General features: G+C 36.1%; 1 protein-coding gene across 1 annotated transcript; it reads right to left on the bottom strand.

The window, feature by feature from the left end:
* Nucleotides 1–3,361: 3,361 nt before the first annotated feature.
* LOC128221402 (uncharacterized) lies at nt 3,362–17,195 on the bottom strand. Its single transcript, XM_052930013.1, has 4 exons — nt 17,061–17,195; nt 13,044–13,337; nt 4,720–4,759; nt 3,362–3,381 (listed from the first exon to the last, which is right to left on the bottom strand). Exons 1-4 carry the CDS (start codon nt 17,106–17,108, stop codon nt 3,362–3,364), a joined length of 402 nt encoding a protein of 133 aa, XP_052785973.1. The 5' UTR covers nt 17,109–17,195.
* Between the last annotated feature and the right edge of the window lie 995 nt (nt 17,196–18,190).

An 18,190-nucleotide genomic window follows, 5' to 3' on the forward strand; every position in this document is an offset into this window, starting at 1 on the left:
CTTGACAACCTACACTGTTATGTCCTTATATTCAGAATTCCCTTGTGAATAAACACTAAGTGTATCTTTCACCTTAGAGGTAGGGACATGGGTCTTGCACACGACACGTTGTCTTCGTATGTGGAACACATGTAGCAAGTGATTTTAAAATCTGTCCATACAAGGGAAAGTAACAGCCCTGACACGACAACCTATACTCTATGTCCTTATATGCAGCACTCCATTGTGAATAAACACTAAGTGTGACCTTGACCTTTGAGGTAGAGACACGGGTCTTGCACGCGACACGTGGTCTTGGTATGTGGAACACATGTGTCAAGTTTTTTTTAAAATCTGTCCATACAAGGGAAAGTTACAGCCCTGACACGACAACCTATACTATATGTCCTTATATGCAGCACTCCATTGTGAATAAACATTATGTGTGACCTTGACCTTTGAGGCAGGGACACGGGTCTTGCACACGACACGTCGTCTTGGTATGTGGAACACATGTGGCAAGTTATTTTTAAATCTGTCCATACAAAAGAAAGTTACAGCCCGGACACGACAACCTATACTCTACGTCGTTATATGCAGCACTCCATTGTGAATAAACACTAAGTGTGACCTTGACCTTTGAGGTAGGGACACGGGTCTTGCACGCCACACGTCGTCTTGGTATGTGGAACACATGTGGCAAGTTATTTTAAAATCTGTCCATACAAGGGAAAGTTACAGAGCCGGACGGACGGACGGACGGACGGACGGTGCGATTTTAATATGCCCACCTTCGGGGGCATAAAAACGATCTTACACTGTAATAAACAAATTTTCTGTTTCTTTTATGCTTATGGACTTTAAAGGATGTTTTATACGCTGTTACCCGTGAGACGCCTCTCAGGCAAATTATATATATTTATATATATATATATTTATGTATATAATAGCTGATGACGTAGCTGTCAATTTTCAATTTTCGGTTTGTTCAGAAAACGGTTTGTTCCGACACCGCCGCTGGGGCGAGTAGTATAGCCCTCCTTATTCTTTGAATAGTCGAGCTAAAAAGCATGAAAGTTTGCTTTCAACACGAGGAATGAAAATTTGACCCAGAGACCTAGTGTTTTTCCTAAAAGGACCCATTTTAACAAACGTTCAAGACAACATAAAGACAAGTATTCTGACAAGAATGAGAGCAATGAAAACTGTCTTATGGGGAGTAACATGCAAATGTTTCATAACACTGAGCGGAAAAGCCAGGCAATTTTCCTTATTTAAAAGTGTAATTGAGAAATTCAACATAGAATTTACAACCAATGAAGTAATGCGAGTAACCTGCCTTTGATTGAAAATACGTCACTGTCGAAATAAACTCTCTTAAATGCAAGCTTCATGACAGCTTCATGGCAGTATATATCTCATCAGTATTCAAAATTACTATTAAAAAATCCCTAAATATCCAAATGAAGTGATCCTTATTAATGGGTAAAAATGGCACTAATAACGAAGTTCATGCTGATTCAAACCCTGTGAAGATTAATTAGATTATACCCACCACCATCAAATTCAATGTACTTCAAAACATCAACTCCAAATTTAAGCAACTCTACAGCAAAGTAATTTTTAAACATAAGATGATGCCAGTACCAATAATACAAAATGCAATTATGAATCAAATATATTTAATACAACCGAAAAAGAAGTGTTGTAACAACGTTATCTTACACCTAATATAATGGATGTTGGATAAATTGCATTTGAATATACTTTTGTGTTTGCTTCTAATCTTTAATTGGGAGTAATTGAAACTTCCAACAAAATAGGGGGACATCCCATAGCATTTTGAAAAATCCCACAGATTCTTCAAATGATTTGACATGTCCCATTTATTGTACAGATCATCACCTTTCTCAGTCGGTTGCAGTAGTTGTGAAGCTCTTGGCATGCGGCTGAGGGACTCGTGGCCGAATGGTTCCAACAGGTTGGGTCCAGGCGGTAAAGAACTTGTAGAAGCATTCAGAGGGAGAACTGGTCTACCTATGGTACACAATTTTATGATAGATAAATGATGACACAATCACATTATTATGACAATCAACATTATCGTCATTATAGGTGTGGCATTTATAGTGCTCAGATCATATCGTTAAATAGGTGTGGCATTTATAGTGCTCAGATCATATCGTTAAATAGGTGTGGTATTTATAGTGCTCAGATCATATCGTTAAATAGGTGTGGCATTTATAGCGCTCAGATCATATCGTTAAATAGGTGTGGCATTTATAGTGCTCAGATCATATTATTAAATAGGTGTGGCATTTATAGTGCTCAGATCATATCGTTAAATAGGTGTGGCATTTATAGTGCTCAGATCATATCGTTAAATAGGTGTGGCATTTATAGTGTTCAGATCATATCGTTTAATAGGTGTGGCATTTATAGTGCTAAAATCATATCGTTAAATAGGTGTGGCATTTACAGTGCTCAGACCATATCGTTAAAAAGGTGTGGCATTTATAGTGTGTGGCATTTATAGTGCTCAGATCATATCGTTAAATAGGTGTGGCATTTATAGTGATCAGATCATATTGTTTAATAGGTGTGGCATTTATAGTGTTCAGATCATATTGTTAAATAGGTGTGGCATTTATAGTGCTCAGATCATATTGTTCAATAGGTGTGGCATTTATAGTGCTCAGATCATATTGTTTAATGTGCATGGCATTTAAAGTATTCATAGAAGCATTTATATTTTCTATCTGCTCAGTGAAAATGTTAAATAATACACATATTGGAAAACAAAATAAAAAGAGACAAAACACTGACAGGTCTAAAAAAGATATGTCACAGTATGTGACAAATGCACCCAAATGTGATATTGATCTTTGAACAATGTCAGTACCTAAACAAAGGTACACATGAACCCTGAAGAAGGCGCTTGGCGCCGAAAGGTTGGTTTATAATTAAAAGTAAGGTATACGTGTTATTGTTTGTGTTACTCAATAAGTACCTACACAAGACGCCATTGCGGCAACCCACATTCAAGCCGGATTTTTTATTTGACGATACAATTTTGCAAACCTAGGATTTGAGCTAGTGACCTAGTATTTTGAACCAAAAAAACCCATATTTATTCTAATCGGAGATATTGTTCATACAAATAACCTGACCAACAGAAACTATTTCATTTGTGTGAGGAAAAATAAACATTTTATAAATACAAAAGCTTATACAATAAGATCTGTCTCAGAGACCTAGTTTTTGATCTGAGGTGACCCATATTCACAAATGTTTAAGACAACATGTAGACAAATATTCTGACTAATTTTCATAAAGATTTGACAAAAATTAATGAATTTTTATGACCATGGAATTCTTTCTCCTAAGATTTGACCTTGTGACCTAAGGGAGGACCCATATCATAAAACTTTCGTGATATTATGCAGACAAATATTCTGACCAAGTTTCATAAAGATTTGACAAAAATTGTTGAATTTATAAGGTGGAAAGACAAATCTAAGATTTGACCTAGTGACCGGAAATTGGACCCGGGATGACTGATAAAAAATGAGCAAGATATTATTCAGACAAATGTTCTGACCAAGTTTAATCAAGATATGAAAAAATGTTGAATTGATGATGTGGAAATATTTTTCCTAAGATTTGATCTAGTAGCCAGACCATATGGCATTTTGTCTAACCAACATGGCTGGTGCATTTGCAAGACCACATGGCATTATGTCTAACCAACATGGCTGGTGCATTTGCAAGACCACATGACATTATGTCTAACCAACATGGCTGGTGCACTTGCAAGACCACATGGCATACTGTCTAACAAACATGGCTGGTGCATTTGCAAGACCACATGGCATAATGTCTAACCAATATGGCTGGTGCATTTGTGTCTAACCAACATGGCTGGTGCACTTGCAAGACCACATGACATTATGTCTAACCAACATGACTGGTGCACTTGCAAGACCACATGGCATAATGTCTATCCAACATGGCTAGTGCACTTGCAAGACCACATGGCATAATGTCTAACCAACATGGCTGGTGCACTTGCAAGACCATATGGCATTATGTCTAACCAACATGGCTGGTGCATTTGCAAGACCACATGGCATTTTGTCTAACCAACATGGCTGTTGCATTTGCAAGACCACATGTCATAATGTCTATTCAACATGGCTGTTGCATTTGCAAGACCACATGGCATAATGTCTTACCAACATGGCTGTTGCATTTGCAAGACCACATGGCATTATGTCTAACCAACATGGCTGTTGCATTTGCAAGACCACATGGCATTATGTCTTACCAACATGGCTGGTGCATCTGCAAGACCACATGTCAATATGTCTAAGCAACATGGCTGGTGCATTTGCAACTTGACAACAATACACCATGGGTATTGCAAAGGCAACTTTGTCTTTATGTATCAAATACATACAGCAAGTTATTTCAAATTGCCTCTGAACATAACAAAATACCACCGATATTATTTTTTTTGACAACCTACATGTTTATGTCCTGCAGCATTCCATAGTAAACAAGCACTATTTGTTAAAAAAAGTTTTTTTCAAAATGTATTGATACAAGAAAAAAGTTTAAGACAGGACACGAGAAATTGAGCCAGACACACGGACAGACGGTGCAATTTTAAAATGCCCACCTTCGGGCATAAAAAGAAACATAAAGTAGCAATCAAAACAACTTCTAAAAATGTCATACCATGGACAGGAGCAGTACCAGCCTGGCAGATCAACCCGAACTGGATAATAAAAACACAAGAAGTTAATTTTTCAAAGCAACAAATGCATTTGCTGTGTGTAATGTAATATAACATTTTAAACATGAAACGCCGCAATGCAACAAAACCAGGTTTTCAACGATTGACGGACAAACTTCAATCTGTGTTTGTTTTTCTATTTTTGGTAACAGTGATCTTGACCATTGGAATCCCAAACGCAATTCCATGAAAGGTATCCATAAACTCTTCCTATAGACCAAGTTGGGTCATGATATGTCAACCCTAACTTAAGTTATTCACTTTCAATCATTTTTCTATTTTTAGTATAGTGACCTTAATTGTCTTTGACTCTAGGGACCCCAAACGCTATCCCATGAAAGGTATACATAAACTCTTTCTATAGACCAAGTTTGGTCAAGATGTGTCAACCCTAACAAATAACTGGGCCAATATGAAATCACCTTATTAATAACATGGGTGCTTTTCAAAATAATGAGGCTTTTTTCTTTTATCTCTCCTAACTTTTATTCCTTTCACTTTTGGGAAGTGTTTTCAGGCACATTATGGGCCAATCAATCTTGTTAAGAAAATTGTTTAGTTTCAAATGGATGGCTCAATCAGCAAAAAAGTTGTGTAAGAATATGTTGCTAAATTTGTCCCCTGTGCACCCGAAAAAGTGTGACATTTTACATGAAGACCTTTATTCAAATGTGTTTTGTTTTTTTGAAACTGAATGATATAGTATTTTGGTATTGTTTTTTATGTAACTGAACCCTTTCTCATTTTAAAAAAAACATACTTCAAATAAAAAAAATATGTATTAACTTAACCAAATTTAATGTCATATGGCGGACCTCCATTCATTTAAAAAAGAAGATAGAATATTCAATTCACATTGAGAACACTACCATTCAATTTAAGCACTATTTATATTAAATTACTATGTTATTTTAATAACTTTAACCTGTCAGCTTTATATAAATGACATAGTTTTATTATTTCATACATTATTTTGTTCGTAACTCAGATGGATGACTTATTACTCCAAAATGTCCCATTTCGGTTGTTAGTTGTCAGATTTCTATAATTTCTTCAATAAAATGATATTCTGCTGTATTTCCCAGAAAGAACAGTTACAACAAATGCAAAAACAGTTTTCAGCCACTCACATACAGAGATTTGAAGCATCTGCATGATTTAAAGTTATGTCCTCTGTGCACCCTGTTTTAGCAGATTTCAATAAAATGTCATAACTGACAAATATGGTGCTATTTCCATATTCTGAGAAGTGTGTATGTTATATTTAGGCATCACTTGATAGTTTAGCAACTTGATTGTAAGTGTGTTATAAATACCTTTTTTTATTATTTAATTATAAAGCCATCAAATGTTTACTTTTAAAGATATATTAAATTAATTTAACTACTGTTCCAATATTGAGGCACATAAGATAACATATTTTATTTAAATTGAAATTATTCATGTAATGCTTTTATATGTGCAAGGTACTATATGCTTCAATTCAGTGCACAGGGGACGTTTTTTTATATGGATAGCACATATACCAGATTATAATTCTGTACAGGAAATAAGTACCCTAGTGGAAAAGCTTGTAGTTAAGCTTCCTTTTCCAAAGAGATCACATAGAAGATATGAAAATAAATGAAGAAAAGACTGTTGAAAACATTAACACAATAAAGTCTATGAAGCGCAGAGAATGACTTAGGAAAGATCAAAAGTTGCAGAAAATGTATGACAGAGATCAAGATACTCAAGAGAAAAAGAGCAGAATTTGCCAGGTATTGCTCAAACCCTAAGAAAGAGGACAAATAAATCCTATTTATGATTTACAAATAAAAGAAAAGGAGAAACTAAACAAGGAGAGGCAGAGAAGAAATAAAATGAAGCTTTCTCCTTTCATTTTGTCGGTCATTTTCTGGACTTTTATTGTTTCCTCTGATGAAACAATAAAAGTCCAGAAAATGACAGACAAAATAAAAGGAGAAAGGTTAAAATGAGAAGGTATGAACACACACAGTTGAAGCAGCACCAGTTCAGAAAAAGCACAACATGCAAAACAACCCCTTCAGAGGGATTTCATGGCATGGGCCTCCACAATTAACCGTCTGGTAAACCGAAGTGAATGTCTTATATTAAAGTCCATAAGAAAAGTAGGCACACCAACTAAACCAGGAAAAAATTAACAAGAGGGCCAAATGGCCCTGAATCGCTCACCTGTCATATATTGCACATTCTTCCATTATATACAAATATTGAAAACCTAAGCCTATGAACACGGGGCGTGGCCAATTTTGACCCCAGGGCTAAAGTTTGAACAATCTTAATAGATGTCCGATAAACAATGCTTCATACCAAATATCTAAGGCCTTCGCCTTTTGGTTTCGGAGAAGAAGATTTTTTAAGTTTCATCATATACATATATAAGGAAACCCATGACCGCCCGGGTGGGGCCATTTTTTGACCCCAGGGCCAAAGATTGAACAATATTGGTACAAGTCAACAAGATGATATATCATGCTAAATATCTAAGCTCTTGTCACTACTTGATTTTATGTGTGTATCTATATATGTATATTTGTTATTAATTGTTGTATGTGGCCCATATTGAAAATTGGTTATGTGTGCTAAACATGTTATCCAGTTTAAATTAAGACGTTACTTGTCTTTGTGAGTTCGGAAAGTTTTCACTATAACACATATAGAGAAAACCCATCAGCCCCGGGCTGTGGCCAATTTTGACCCCAAGGCCATAATTTGAACAAACTTTGTACAGTTCCACTAGATGATGAATCATGCCAAATATCTAAGCTCTAAGCAACGTAAGTTCAGAGGAGATGATTTTTGAAGTTTTCACTATAAACATATATATAGAGAAAACTCATGACCCCCCAAGGGGGCGGGGCCAATTTTGACCCCAAGGACATAATTTGAACAATCTTTGTAGAGGTCCACTAGACGATGAAGCTTAGATATTTGGCATGATTCATCGTCAAAGATTGTTCAAATTATGGCCTTGGTGTCAAAATTGGCCCCGCCCCGTGGGTTAGGGTATTCTCTATATATATACCCTAACCCACGGGGCGGGGCCAATTTTGACACCAAGGCCATAATTTGAACAATCTTTGTAGAGGTCCACTAGACGATGAATCATGCCAAATATCTAAGCTCTAAGCAACATAAGTTCAGAGGAGATATTTGATTTTTTTACTATAAACATATAGAGAAAACCCATGACCACCCGGGGCGGGGCCAATTTTGACCCCAGGGCCATAATTTGAACACTCTTTGCAGAGGTCAACTAGACGATGAATCATGCCAAATATCTAAGCTCTAGTCCAAGTAAGTTAAGAGGAGAAGATTTTAAAGTTTTAACTATAAACATATCAAGTATACACATGACCCCCCGGGGTGGGGCCAATTTTGACCCCAAGGCCATAATTTGAACAATCTTTGTAGAGGTCCACTAGACGATGAATCATGCCAAATATCTAAGCTCTAGTCCAAGTAAGTTCAAAGGAGAAGATTTTTGAAGTTTTCACTATAAACATATAGAGAAAACCCATGACCCCCCGGGGCAGGGCCAACTTTGACCCCAAGGCCATAATTTGAACAATCTTTGTAAAAGTCCACTAGACGATGAATCATGCCAAATATCTAAGCTCTAGTCCAAGTAAGTTCAGAGGAGAAGATTTTTGAAGTTTTAACTATAAACATATCAAGTATACCCATGACCCCCCGGGGTGGGGCCAATTTTGACCTCAAGGCCATAATTTGAACAATCTTTGTAGAGGTCAACTAGACGATGAATCATGCCAAATATCTAAGCTCTAGTCCAAGTAAGTTCAGAGGAGAAGATTTTTGAAGTTTTAACTATAAACATATATAGTGAAAACCCATGACCCCCCGGGGCGGGGCCAATTTTGACCCCAAGGCCATAATTTGAACAGTCTTTGTAGAGGTCCACTAGACGATGAATCATGCCAAATATCTAAGCTCTAAGCAACATAAGTTCAGGAGATATTTGATTTTTTTTTACTATAAACGTATAGAGAAACCCATGACCCCCCCGGGGCGGGGCCAATTTTGACCCCAGGGCCATAATTTGAACAATCTTTGTAGAGGTCAACTAGACAATGAATCATGCCAAATATCTAAGCTCTAGTCCAAGTAAGTTAAGAGGAGAAGATTTTTGAAGTTTAAAATATAAACATATCAAGTATACCCATGACCCCCCCCCCCAGGGTGGGGCCAATTTTGACCCTAAGGCCATAATTTGAACAATCTTTGTAGAGGTCCACTAGACGATGAATCATGCCAAATATCTAAGCTATAGTCTAAGTAAGTTCAAAGGAGAAGATTTTTGAAGTTTTCACTATAAACATATAGAGAAAACCCATGACCCCCCAGGGCAGGGCCAATTTTGACCCCAAGGCCATAATTTGAACAATCTTTGTAGAGGTCAACTAGACAATGAATCATGCCAAATATCTAAGCTCTAGTCCAAGTAAGTTCAGAGGAGAAGATTTTTGAAGTTTTAACTATAAACATATCAAGTATACACATGACCCCCCGGGGTGGGGCCAATTTTGACCCCAAGGCCATAATTTGAACAATCTTTGTAGAGGTCCACTAGACGATGAATCATGCCAAATATCTAAGATCTAGTCCAAGTAAGTTCAAAGGAGATGATTTTTGAAGTTTTCACTATAAACATATAGAGAAAACCCATGACCCCCCAAGGGGGCGGGGCCAATTTTGAACCCAAGGCCATTATTTGAACAATCTTTGTAGAGGTCCACTAGACGATGAATTATGCCAAATATCTAAGCTCTAGTCCAAGTAAGTTCAAAGGAGAAGATTTTTGAAGTTTTCACTATAAACATATAGAGAAAACCCATGACCCCCCAGGGCGGGGCCAATTTTGACCCCAAGGCCATAATTTGAACAATCTTTGTAAAGGTCAACTAGACAATGAATCATGCCAAATATCTAAGCTCTAGTCCAAGTAAGTTCAGAGGAGAAGATTTTTGAAGTTTTAACTATAAACATATCAAGTATACCCATGACCCCCCGGGGTGGGGCCAATTTTGACCCCAAGGCCATAATTTGAACAATCTTTGTAGAGGTCTACTAGACGATGAATCATGCCAAATATCTAAGATCTAGTCCAAGTAAGTTCAAAGGAGAAGATTTTTGAAGTTTTCACTATAAACATATAGAGAAAACCCATGACCCCCCAAGGGGGCGGGGCCAATTTTGAACCCAAGGCCATTATTTGAACAATCTTTGTAGAGGTCCACTAGACGAAGAATCATGCCAAATATCTAAGCTCTAGTCCAAGTAAGTTCAAAGGAGAAGATTTTTGAAGTTTTCACTATAAACATATATAGAGAAAACCCATGACCACCCAGGGGCGGGGCCAATTTTGACCCCAGGGCCATAATTTCAACAATCTTTGTAGAGGTCCACTAGACGATGAATCATGCTGAATATCTAAGCTCTAAGCAACATAAGTTCAGAGGAGATATTTGATTTTTTTTTACTATAAACATATAGAGAAAACCCATGACCACCCAGGGGCGGGGCCAATTTTGACCCAGGGCCATAATTTGAACAATCTTTGTAGAGGTCCACTAGACGATGAAGCATGCCAAATATCTAAGTTCTAGTCCAAGTAAGTTCAGAGGAGAAGATTTTTGAAGTGGTAACTTTAAACATATAGAGAATACCCATGACCCCCCCGGGGCAGGGCCAATTATGACCCCAGGGCCATAATTTGAACAAACTTTGTAGAGGTCCATTAGACGATGAATCTTGCCAAATATCTAAGCTCTAGTCCAAGTAAGTTAAGAGGAGAAGATTTTTGAAGTTTTAACTATAAACATATCAAGTATACCCATGACCCCCCGGGGTGGGGCCAATTTTGACCCTAAGGCCATAATTTAAACAATCTTTGTAAAGGTCCACTAGACGATGAATCATGCCAAATATCTAAGCTCTAGTCCAAGTAAGTTCAAAGGAGAAGATTTTTAAGTTTTCACTATAAACATATAGAGAAAACCCATGACCCCCCGGGGCGGGGCCAATTTTGATCCCAAGGCCATAATTTGAACAATCTTTGTAAAGGTCCACTAGACGATGAATCATGCCAAATATCTAAGCTCTAGTCCAAGTAAGTTCAGAGCAGAAGATTTTTGAAGTTTTAACTATAAACATATAGAGAATACCCATGACCCCCCGGGGCGGGGCCAATTTTGACCCCAGGGCCATAATTTGAACAAACTTTGTAGAGGTCTACTAGACGATGAATCATGCCATATATCTAAGCTCTAGGCCAAGTAAGTTCAGAGGACAATATTTTTGAAGTTTTCACTATAAACATATAGAGAAAACACATGACCCCCCGGGGCGGGTTCAATTTTGACCCCAAGGCCATAATTTGAACAATCTTTGTAAAGGTCCACTAGACGATGAATCATGCCAAATATCTAAGCTCAAGTCCAAGTAAGTTCAGAGGAGAAGATTTTTGAAGTTTTCACTATAAACATATAGAGAAAACCCATGACCCAAGGGCCATAATTTGAACAATCTTGGTAGAGGACCATTTGGTGATCCTACCTACCATATATCAACGGCCTAAGCCTTGTGGTTTGGGAGAAGAAGATTTTTCCTTTTGGTAGCTATGGCAACCAGAGTTCCCCATGGAATTGAATTCTTTAAACAACTTTGATAGAAGACCACCCAAGGGACAAGGAACATCCCTATGAAGTTTTATTAATATTGGCCCAGCGGTTAAGGAGGAGATGTCTTTTAAATAAATTGTTGACGGACGAGGCACGACGCACGCCGGACGCCGGACAAAAGGCGATCACAAAAGCTCACCTTGTCACAAAGTGACAGGTGAGCTAAAAATATTACTTGCATTATGATTTGTCCCCTGTGCACCATTTCAATCACATAACAAAGAACTAAACATGTATGAATTCTAGCACTTTATATTACCATTAATGATATTTTCTTATTTTTGGACTCAATTTGAAGTAATGAATGCTATATATGTGATTGTTTGCTGTAAGTTGTTCTCTTAGCCATTATTTTCCATTTGCATCATTACATGCTGTTGAATTTTGAGGGAATTGTTGTGAAAAATGTGATACTGAAGAAATTTTGAGGAAAATACTAACATATACACAGAAATGTCTTAAGTTGATCACAAATAATGTTTTTATTAACATAAAGGCATATTATATTGGTTTTCAATATGTGTTCCCTGTGCACCGAAAAATAGTTTAATTTAGAAATGAAAAGTTTGGCAATTGTAAGTTACAATACATTCTTGAAATTTGGTATGTGGTCTATAAAGATGCATAAGGTGAGGTATATGTAGATTTTTCCCTTATTTGATTCTTGTTTTAATTACAGCAAAAACTTTGTGAGTTAATAATTTATTTTTGGTTTCACATTTAGACAAAATGTGTTGATTTTTTTTATTTTCCTTAAACAACTGAGTTATTATGCACATGACTACACACAGGTACCAATTACTGATTATATAATTCAGAAAAAGCATATGATTTATGCAAGGTTCTTGTCATTTAAGACACTTTTATAAATCAACCATATTGTAAGAAATGTTCGCAATATTTGGATTCAAGGTCATAATCTTTTTTTATTTGTATTTCCTGATACTTTTCCAAAGTTGTTTCTCTGTAATTTGAAGTATTTACTTTCATGTAAAATAGGTGACAATCATGAAAACTGGGTTTGAATTTTCAACCCCTATGTCACACTTTTGCCTCATTATTTTGAAAACCACCCATATATGTATATAAATGTAACTGTGTTCGGTATACTAAAATAGATATTGCATGGCTTCCAGTGTGACAGTACATATTGTCAACATTCGGGTAAATACTGTAACCCAAGGCGAAGCAAAGGGTTACAGTATTTCCCTCATGTTGACAATATGTACTGTCACACTGGAAGCCATGCAATATTTATATAATGTCATATCCCTGGCACATTTTATCTTTCTTTAAAGGATCTCCAATACAAACTTCTTTAAAATATTGATCCAATGACTCCTAGCCCCTAAAAAATCATGGTCATGTTTTTAAATTTGGTGATTGACAGACATTAGTATCATTATTATGAAATGACAGAACATCCATTAAGGATGATGGGAGACTCACTGGGTAAGCCATCCATTTTAGTGGCTAGAAACAAGAATCCTTACTGACCCAACAACAATGCTTTGAAAAACAAATGTATACTATTTACTCACCACGATCAGACTAATTGGAACAATTTTAGGTATCTTGAACTTTGTATTCCTTTTGCACTCCTTTTTGTTTTTGGTGGGTTTTTTTCCCTGACTTCCTTCAATGTTTAAACGGATTTCACTCTTCTTTTCCTCTGACTTTTTGCTCTCTTCTTTTTTTCTGTGTTGTTGCAAGTCACGATAATCAGAAATGGTATTACACCCAGTTTTGGCTTCTTCTTCACCATATCTTAAGACTTCATCATCTTTAGAAAGAGAAGGCAACGCTCTTCCAAATCTTTTGTGAAGCTGACTGACCTGAAAGAAAACGAAATTACCTTCAAAATCAAAACATAATTATAATCATTGTTTTAAAGCATGAACATAATAGCCCATATTATCGTAAAGTATGCTTCACACAAGTATACCTTGTTTCAGGTTTAATATATTATAAAAATCACTCTGTATAACACATGAGTATTATTACAGTTTCAAACTGAATAATTTAATTGGAAATAACACAAATGTCTCACTGGGGGTGATGTCACAATTTAAAATAAATCCAATTTCATTAAAGGTATAAAGTGTTTATGTCGTGATTTTTACTGGATATCATCTCAGTATTAATTCGACTTAAAGAGTAAAAATTATCGGATAACTACATTGTAGAAATGTGTCCATAGGACATGCCACATTTGTCACAATAGCAAGGGGCCATTATTTTATCCATTTTCCATAAATGTGCATCAAAAATTATGAGTTCCAAAACTTCATAATATCAAATATCTTCTTGTAAGATCTGACAAATGTATGACTTATCATTTTGAAGTCCAATTTTTGCTAATTCAAGGGTCAACATTCTAATTGTAGTACGCAGGGTTCGAAATTAGACTCGCATACTGGCAAAATGCAAGCAACATTTGCAAATTGCGAATGACTTTTATTCAAGCTCGCAAAATTCTGCGAGTGGCTTTTTATAGACCACAAAATGTTAAAAGGAAGGTAGAATAAACCTGAACTTAACTCCGCTATTTAGTCGAGTGTAAATAGCCTATAAATGGCATGTTTACACTACCAGTATAAAGAAGACAGTACAGAGTCACGCTCTAGTAAGTTTCCAAAAATAGAACAAATACGAAAAAGCCGAGTTTTATCTCAAATCTTTCCGGGATGCTCCGAGGCGTGCATAAAAAAGTGAATACAAATGACTTAATCACCTAGCTCAATCATTGGCTAAATTTAGCGCTATCGCGCACTAGATGTAAACCCCATCAACCTTTGAATATATTTCCGCCCAACTGTCAAAGTGAATAGACTTCGCCGATTGATATATTTCATGGTCGAAAGCATCCACGCTACATTTACTGTTGCTTTTACTTATTTTTTATATATATAATGTTAATGATTACTTACAGACTTAATAAAATCTGTAGCGTGCTTGCTGAATGGGTATTACCTGATGGCGAGGGTAAATATACAAAGTTAACAATGTCAAATTATTGGACAGCTTTGTTATCAATAAGCGGCCAGCATCTGACGAGTATTTCCGTACCCCCCCTAAAAAAAATAAGCCATCAACAAGTTCTAGTAGTCGAGTCACTCAAAATTGATTCTTTTTCATATTTATAATATGTCTTAAGTGTAATTTTCTACTTTAATTAGAAAATATTATAAGGGAATAATGCAAATAATAAAATTGCAAGTTGATTTTTACATTTTGCGAGTTTCCTCAAAAAGCACTCGCAAAAATTTGCAAGTGCTCCTCAAAGTTAAACCCTGGTACATGCAGCAGGAAACAACTTCATCCAATGAATGACATCCCCCAAGGTTATACATGACTTTATATATTTGGTAACTCTAAATGAAATAATTTGTAGTTTTCAGAGACACAAGACCAAAAATGCCAATTTTTCCTTATAAATTCAAGGACTGTTACTTTGGATATATACTATGTGCAGTGGCAAACAAAACTTATGCAGTCTTTGCCTTATTTCTTTTCAGCACTTGTCCTTTCCAGCAAGTAATTGAAGAAAACAACATGCCCAAAAACAGTTTTACTTGCCCAAAATAACCAATTAATGCGTAAATGTACGAAACCAAATTTTCAATATTATAATAAGGTTCAATCAGGTTTGTAAATTGTTGTTGAAGAAATTATGAAAACAGAGGGATCTAAATTTCGGATAAATGTACTTGCCCGTTTGGGCAACCACCTTGGAATTTGACATGCCCGAAACAGTATTTACTTGTCCCGGGCTTCAGGCATTCCAGTTATAGTTATGATGAAGACTGCTTGTGCACAAAGGTCAAATAAGTCTGGAGTTTTAATCAACACCAGTCCAGAAATGCCAATTTTTGCTTATTCAAGGGCCATAACTCTGCGTTTAAAAACTGCAGCAGAAAAAAACGATGCATAGCTTCATCACCACAACAACATTTTCCTAATCTTTCATGGCTCTTGGTCAAATAGTTTTCAGCGAAACAAGTCCAGCCAAATAAAGAAAAACACTTGGCAAAAAATCACAAAAATGTTTTCCTCTTTGGGTTTTGCCATAGAACATCAGATTAGGTTTCTAACAAGTGGCAAAACCTGAGAGGAATGGACAGAGAAGAAGTTACAAGGCGAAAATATTCCTTTTATTCTACTGTGAAATCATTTATATTCGTTGGCATGAAATATCGTGGTTTTCCGAAATTTTACATTTTCGTGGGTACTTGAATTTGTGGTTTTTCATTTCTGAAAAAAAAATCTGAAACTGCGATCGTCCTAAATCGTCTGCATCATCTCATGCGCTGGGCACATGATTTCCCTCTTCTATGTCATACGGTTTACGACACTCACAATAGTGGTACAATATGCCAATTAGTGCATATACCCTATCAAATTAATCGACTTAATGGAAATTAAGGTCATAAAAGAAGATGCACCCTGATCAGCGAAGCCACTGAATACCAATTAAGAATTTTGCAAACTGTGAAAACACCGAGAAGGTGCGTATATTTGAGTAAACAATCAATGTCATCGATTAAATATTTCTTTAAAGAATAAAAAAATCGAGTACCAACATTCAACACACACATCTTGTAAACCTGGAGATTTTCATAAACAGTGGTCGAAATTAGCACAAGCCCGCAAGCCCTGCACTGGTAAAATGTCTTCCGGGCTTGCTCAAATTCTGAATTTTATATAGCAGGGCTTGTTCAAAAATATGACTCCATGCAATAGTATAAGAATTCGGGCTAGTTCATCCAAAAGTCTAATTTCAATGACTGCATAAATAGCACACATTACAGCATCTGTTTCTGCCATTTCACGCCACCCACGAAAACCACGAACATTAATGTCCCACAAACATTAATGATTTCACAGTATTATAATTGCAAAACTATGAATAATACCAAATTTCATCTTCAAAAAATAAAAAAACGGAAGATGTTGACTAATCTATTTTGTCAGAGCTAAGACTAAGCTAACCACTTAGATGGCACACTGCATGATAGATGGTTCACTATGTCTGACCAAGTGGTTCACTAAATCCTGGTTCACTAATGGGAAGTGGTTCACTTAGTACTACTTTCGGGTTTTTCTTATAGTAGTTACAATAATGAGCGATCAGCGATACTTTTTTATTATAAGACTGGGCGAAATAATAAATAGCAATATTTTGCATCGATGGTGAATAATAAGGACAAAATTGTTCAATATGTAACCGACAGTGATCTAAACTGGATTGAATTTGTCATTAGAGTCGTTATTTTCACATAAATATATTCTCTGTCACTAATACCATTATATACATGTACACAACCTGTCAGAATTGTCCAACATTTACAGATTTCGTGATAAACAATTGACACATGTAAAAAAGTGTAAAAAGTGTGACATCACCTTAAGTTCTAATAATATGGAACTGACTAATTTTAAAAACTTTATAATTATGTTATCGATGACAAATCAATAATAATAAAACAAAAGAATCGTTGACGGCCATTATTTAGGTAGACTATTCCTTATTTGGAATAAATTACAAAATTCCATACCTTTTCCTTACATGTCTGTCCCTCCTGTGATGGCATGGAAACTACCATTTCAATGCAGAGGCACCTTTCAGGCTGGCAAGGCCCTTCCCACTTTCTCGCCTCTGCAGCTTTTCACTGTAAATTTTATTATTCCGTTTACAATTATTTCACATACAGTATAGTATCAAACATTTTTATTGGTTAAAATTTGTGTGCTGTGAAACTCTTCCAAAAAACAACAACACAGTGGAAACACTGATAAATAAACGTCGAACCTAAAACTATTTATTTTCGGATTACACCACAGTTACTTGGTATTTGGACTGCATTTTAGACCAATCGAGCTATCTCGAGCCATTGGTCCCTAGGATGATCTCTTGGACTGAGAATCAGAAACAAGAGGGCCAAGATGGCCCTATATCGCTCACCTCAGTAAAACTTTGTGCTATAGACTTGTTGATAATTAAAGGACAATAAAAGGGATTTGGCTTCTCTGATGTTTGAAATTGTCACCTCGAGAGTGTTAAAAAGGTTTTTCCATATTTGGGCTCTGTGACCTAGTTTTTGACCCCAGATGACCCATATTCAAACTTGAGCTAGAAATCATGAAACAACCTTTCTGCCAAATTTCCAGGATATTTGGGCTGAAAATGTTTCCTCTAGATAGGGTGTTAACAAGGTTTTTCCATATTTGGACTCTGCAGGTCTTTTTCAGCCCATTTTGGGAAAAAGACCGTAGACATTTTGGGAAATTATTTAATATTAGTTTATTTTCCCTTTAAAAGACCCCAAAAATATCAATCCTTGGGAGTGTTTATATATATCTATTGCAATAAATCAAGACAGATAATATTTCATACTGATCTCTGAATGTGATAAAAATCAATGATTTCCGAGTTCAATTATCAAAATAACTTTACATCACATAATTTATTAGGATACAAATAAACCAGTACAGGTAAAAGACTTACTAAAAAAGAAAAAAAAAAGAAAAATTGGGATTTTTTTCTGAAGATTGGGAAAAATATCTTATATTTTGCTATGGGAATGGGTCTGATAGTCGGACCCGTGGGTACTAAAGAAAAAGTCCTGCTCTGTGACCTAGTTTTTGACCCCAGATGATCCATATTCGATCTTGAGCTAGAAATCAT

The sequence above is a fragment of the Mya arenaria genome, chromosome 16 (assembly GCF_026914265.1).
Source record: "Mya arenaria isolate MELC-2E11 chromosome 16, ASM2691426v1".
NCBI lineage: Eukaryota > Metazoa > Mollusca > Bivalvia > Myida > Myidae > Mya > Mya arenaria.

Excerpts from the sequence above, each read along its gene's own strand:
- LOC128221402 (XM_052930013.1), bottom strand. The coding sequence starts at position 17,108 with ATGGTAGTTTCCATGCCATCACAGGAGGGACAGACATGTAAGGAAAAG. Across the intron at positions 13,338-17,060 it reads GACAGACATGTAAGGAAAAG|GTCAGTCAGCTTCACAAAAG; the intron begins GTATGGAATTTT and ends GTTTTCTTTCAG. Across the intron at positions 4,760-13,043 it reads TTCCAATTAGTCTGATCGTG|TTCGGGTTGATCTGCCAGGC; the intron begins GTGAGTAAATAG and ends TTTATTATCCAG.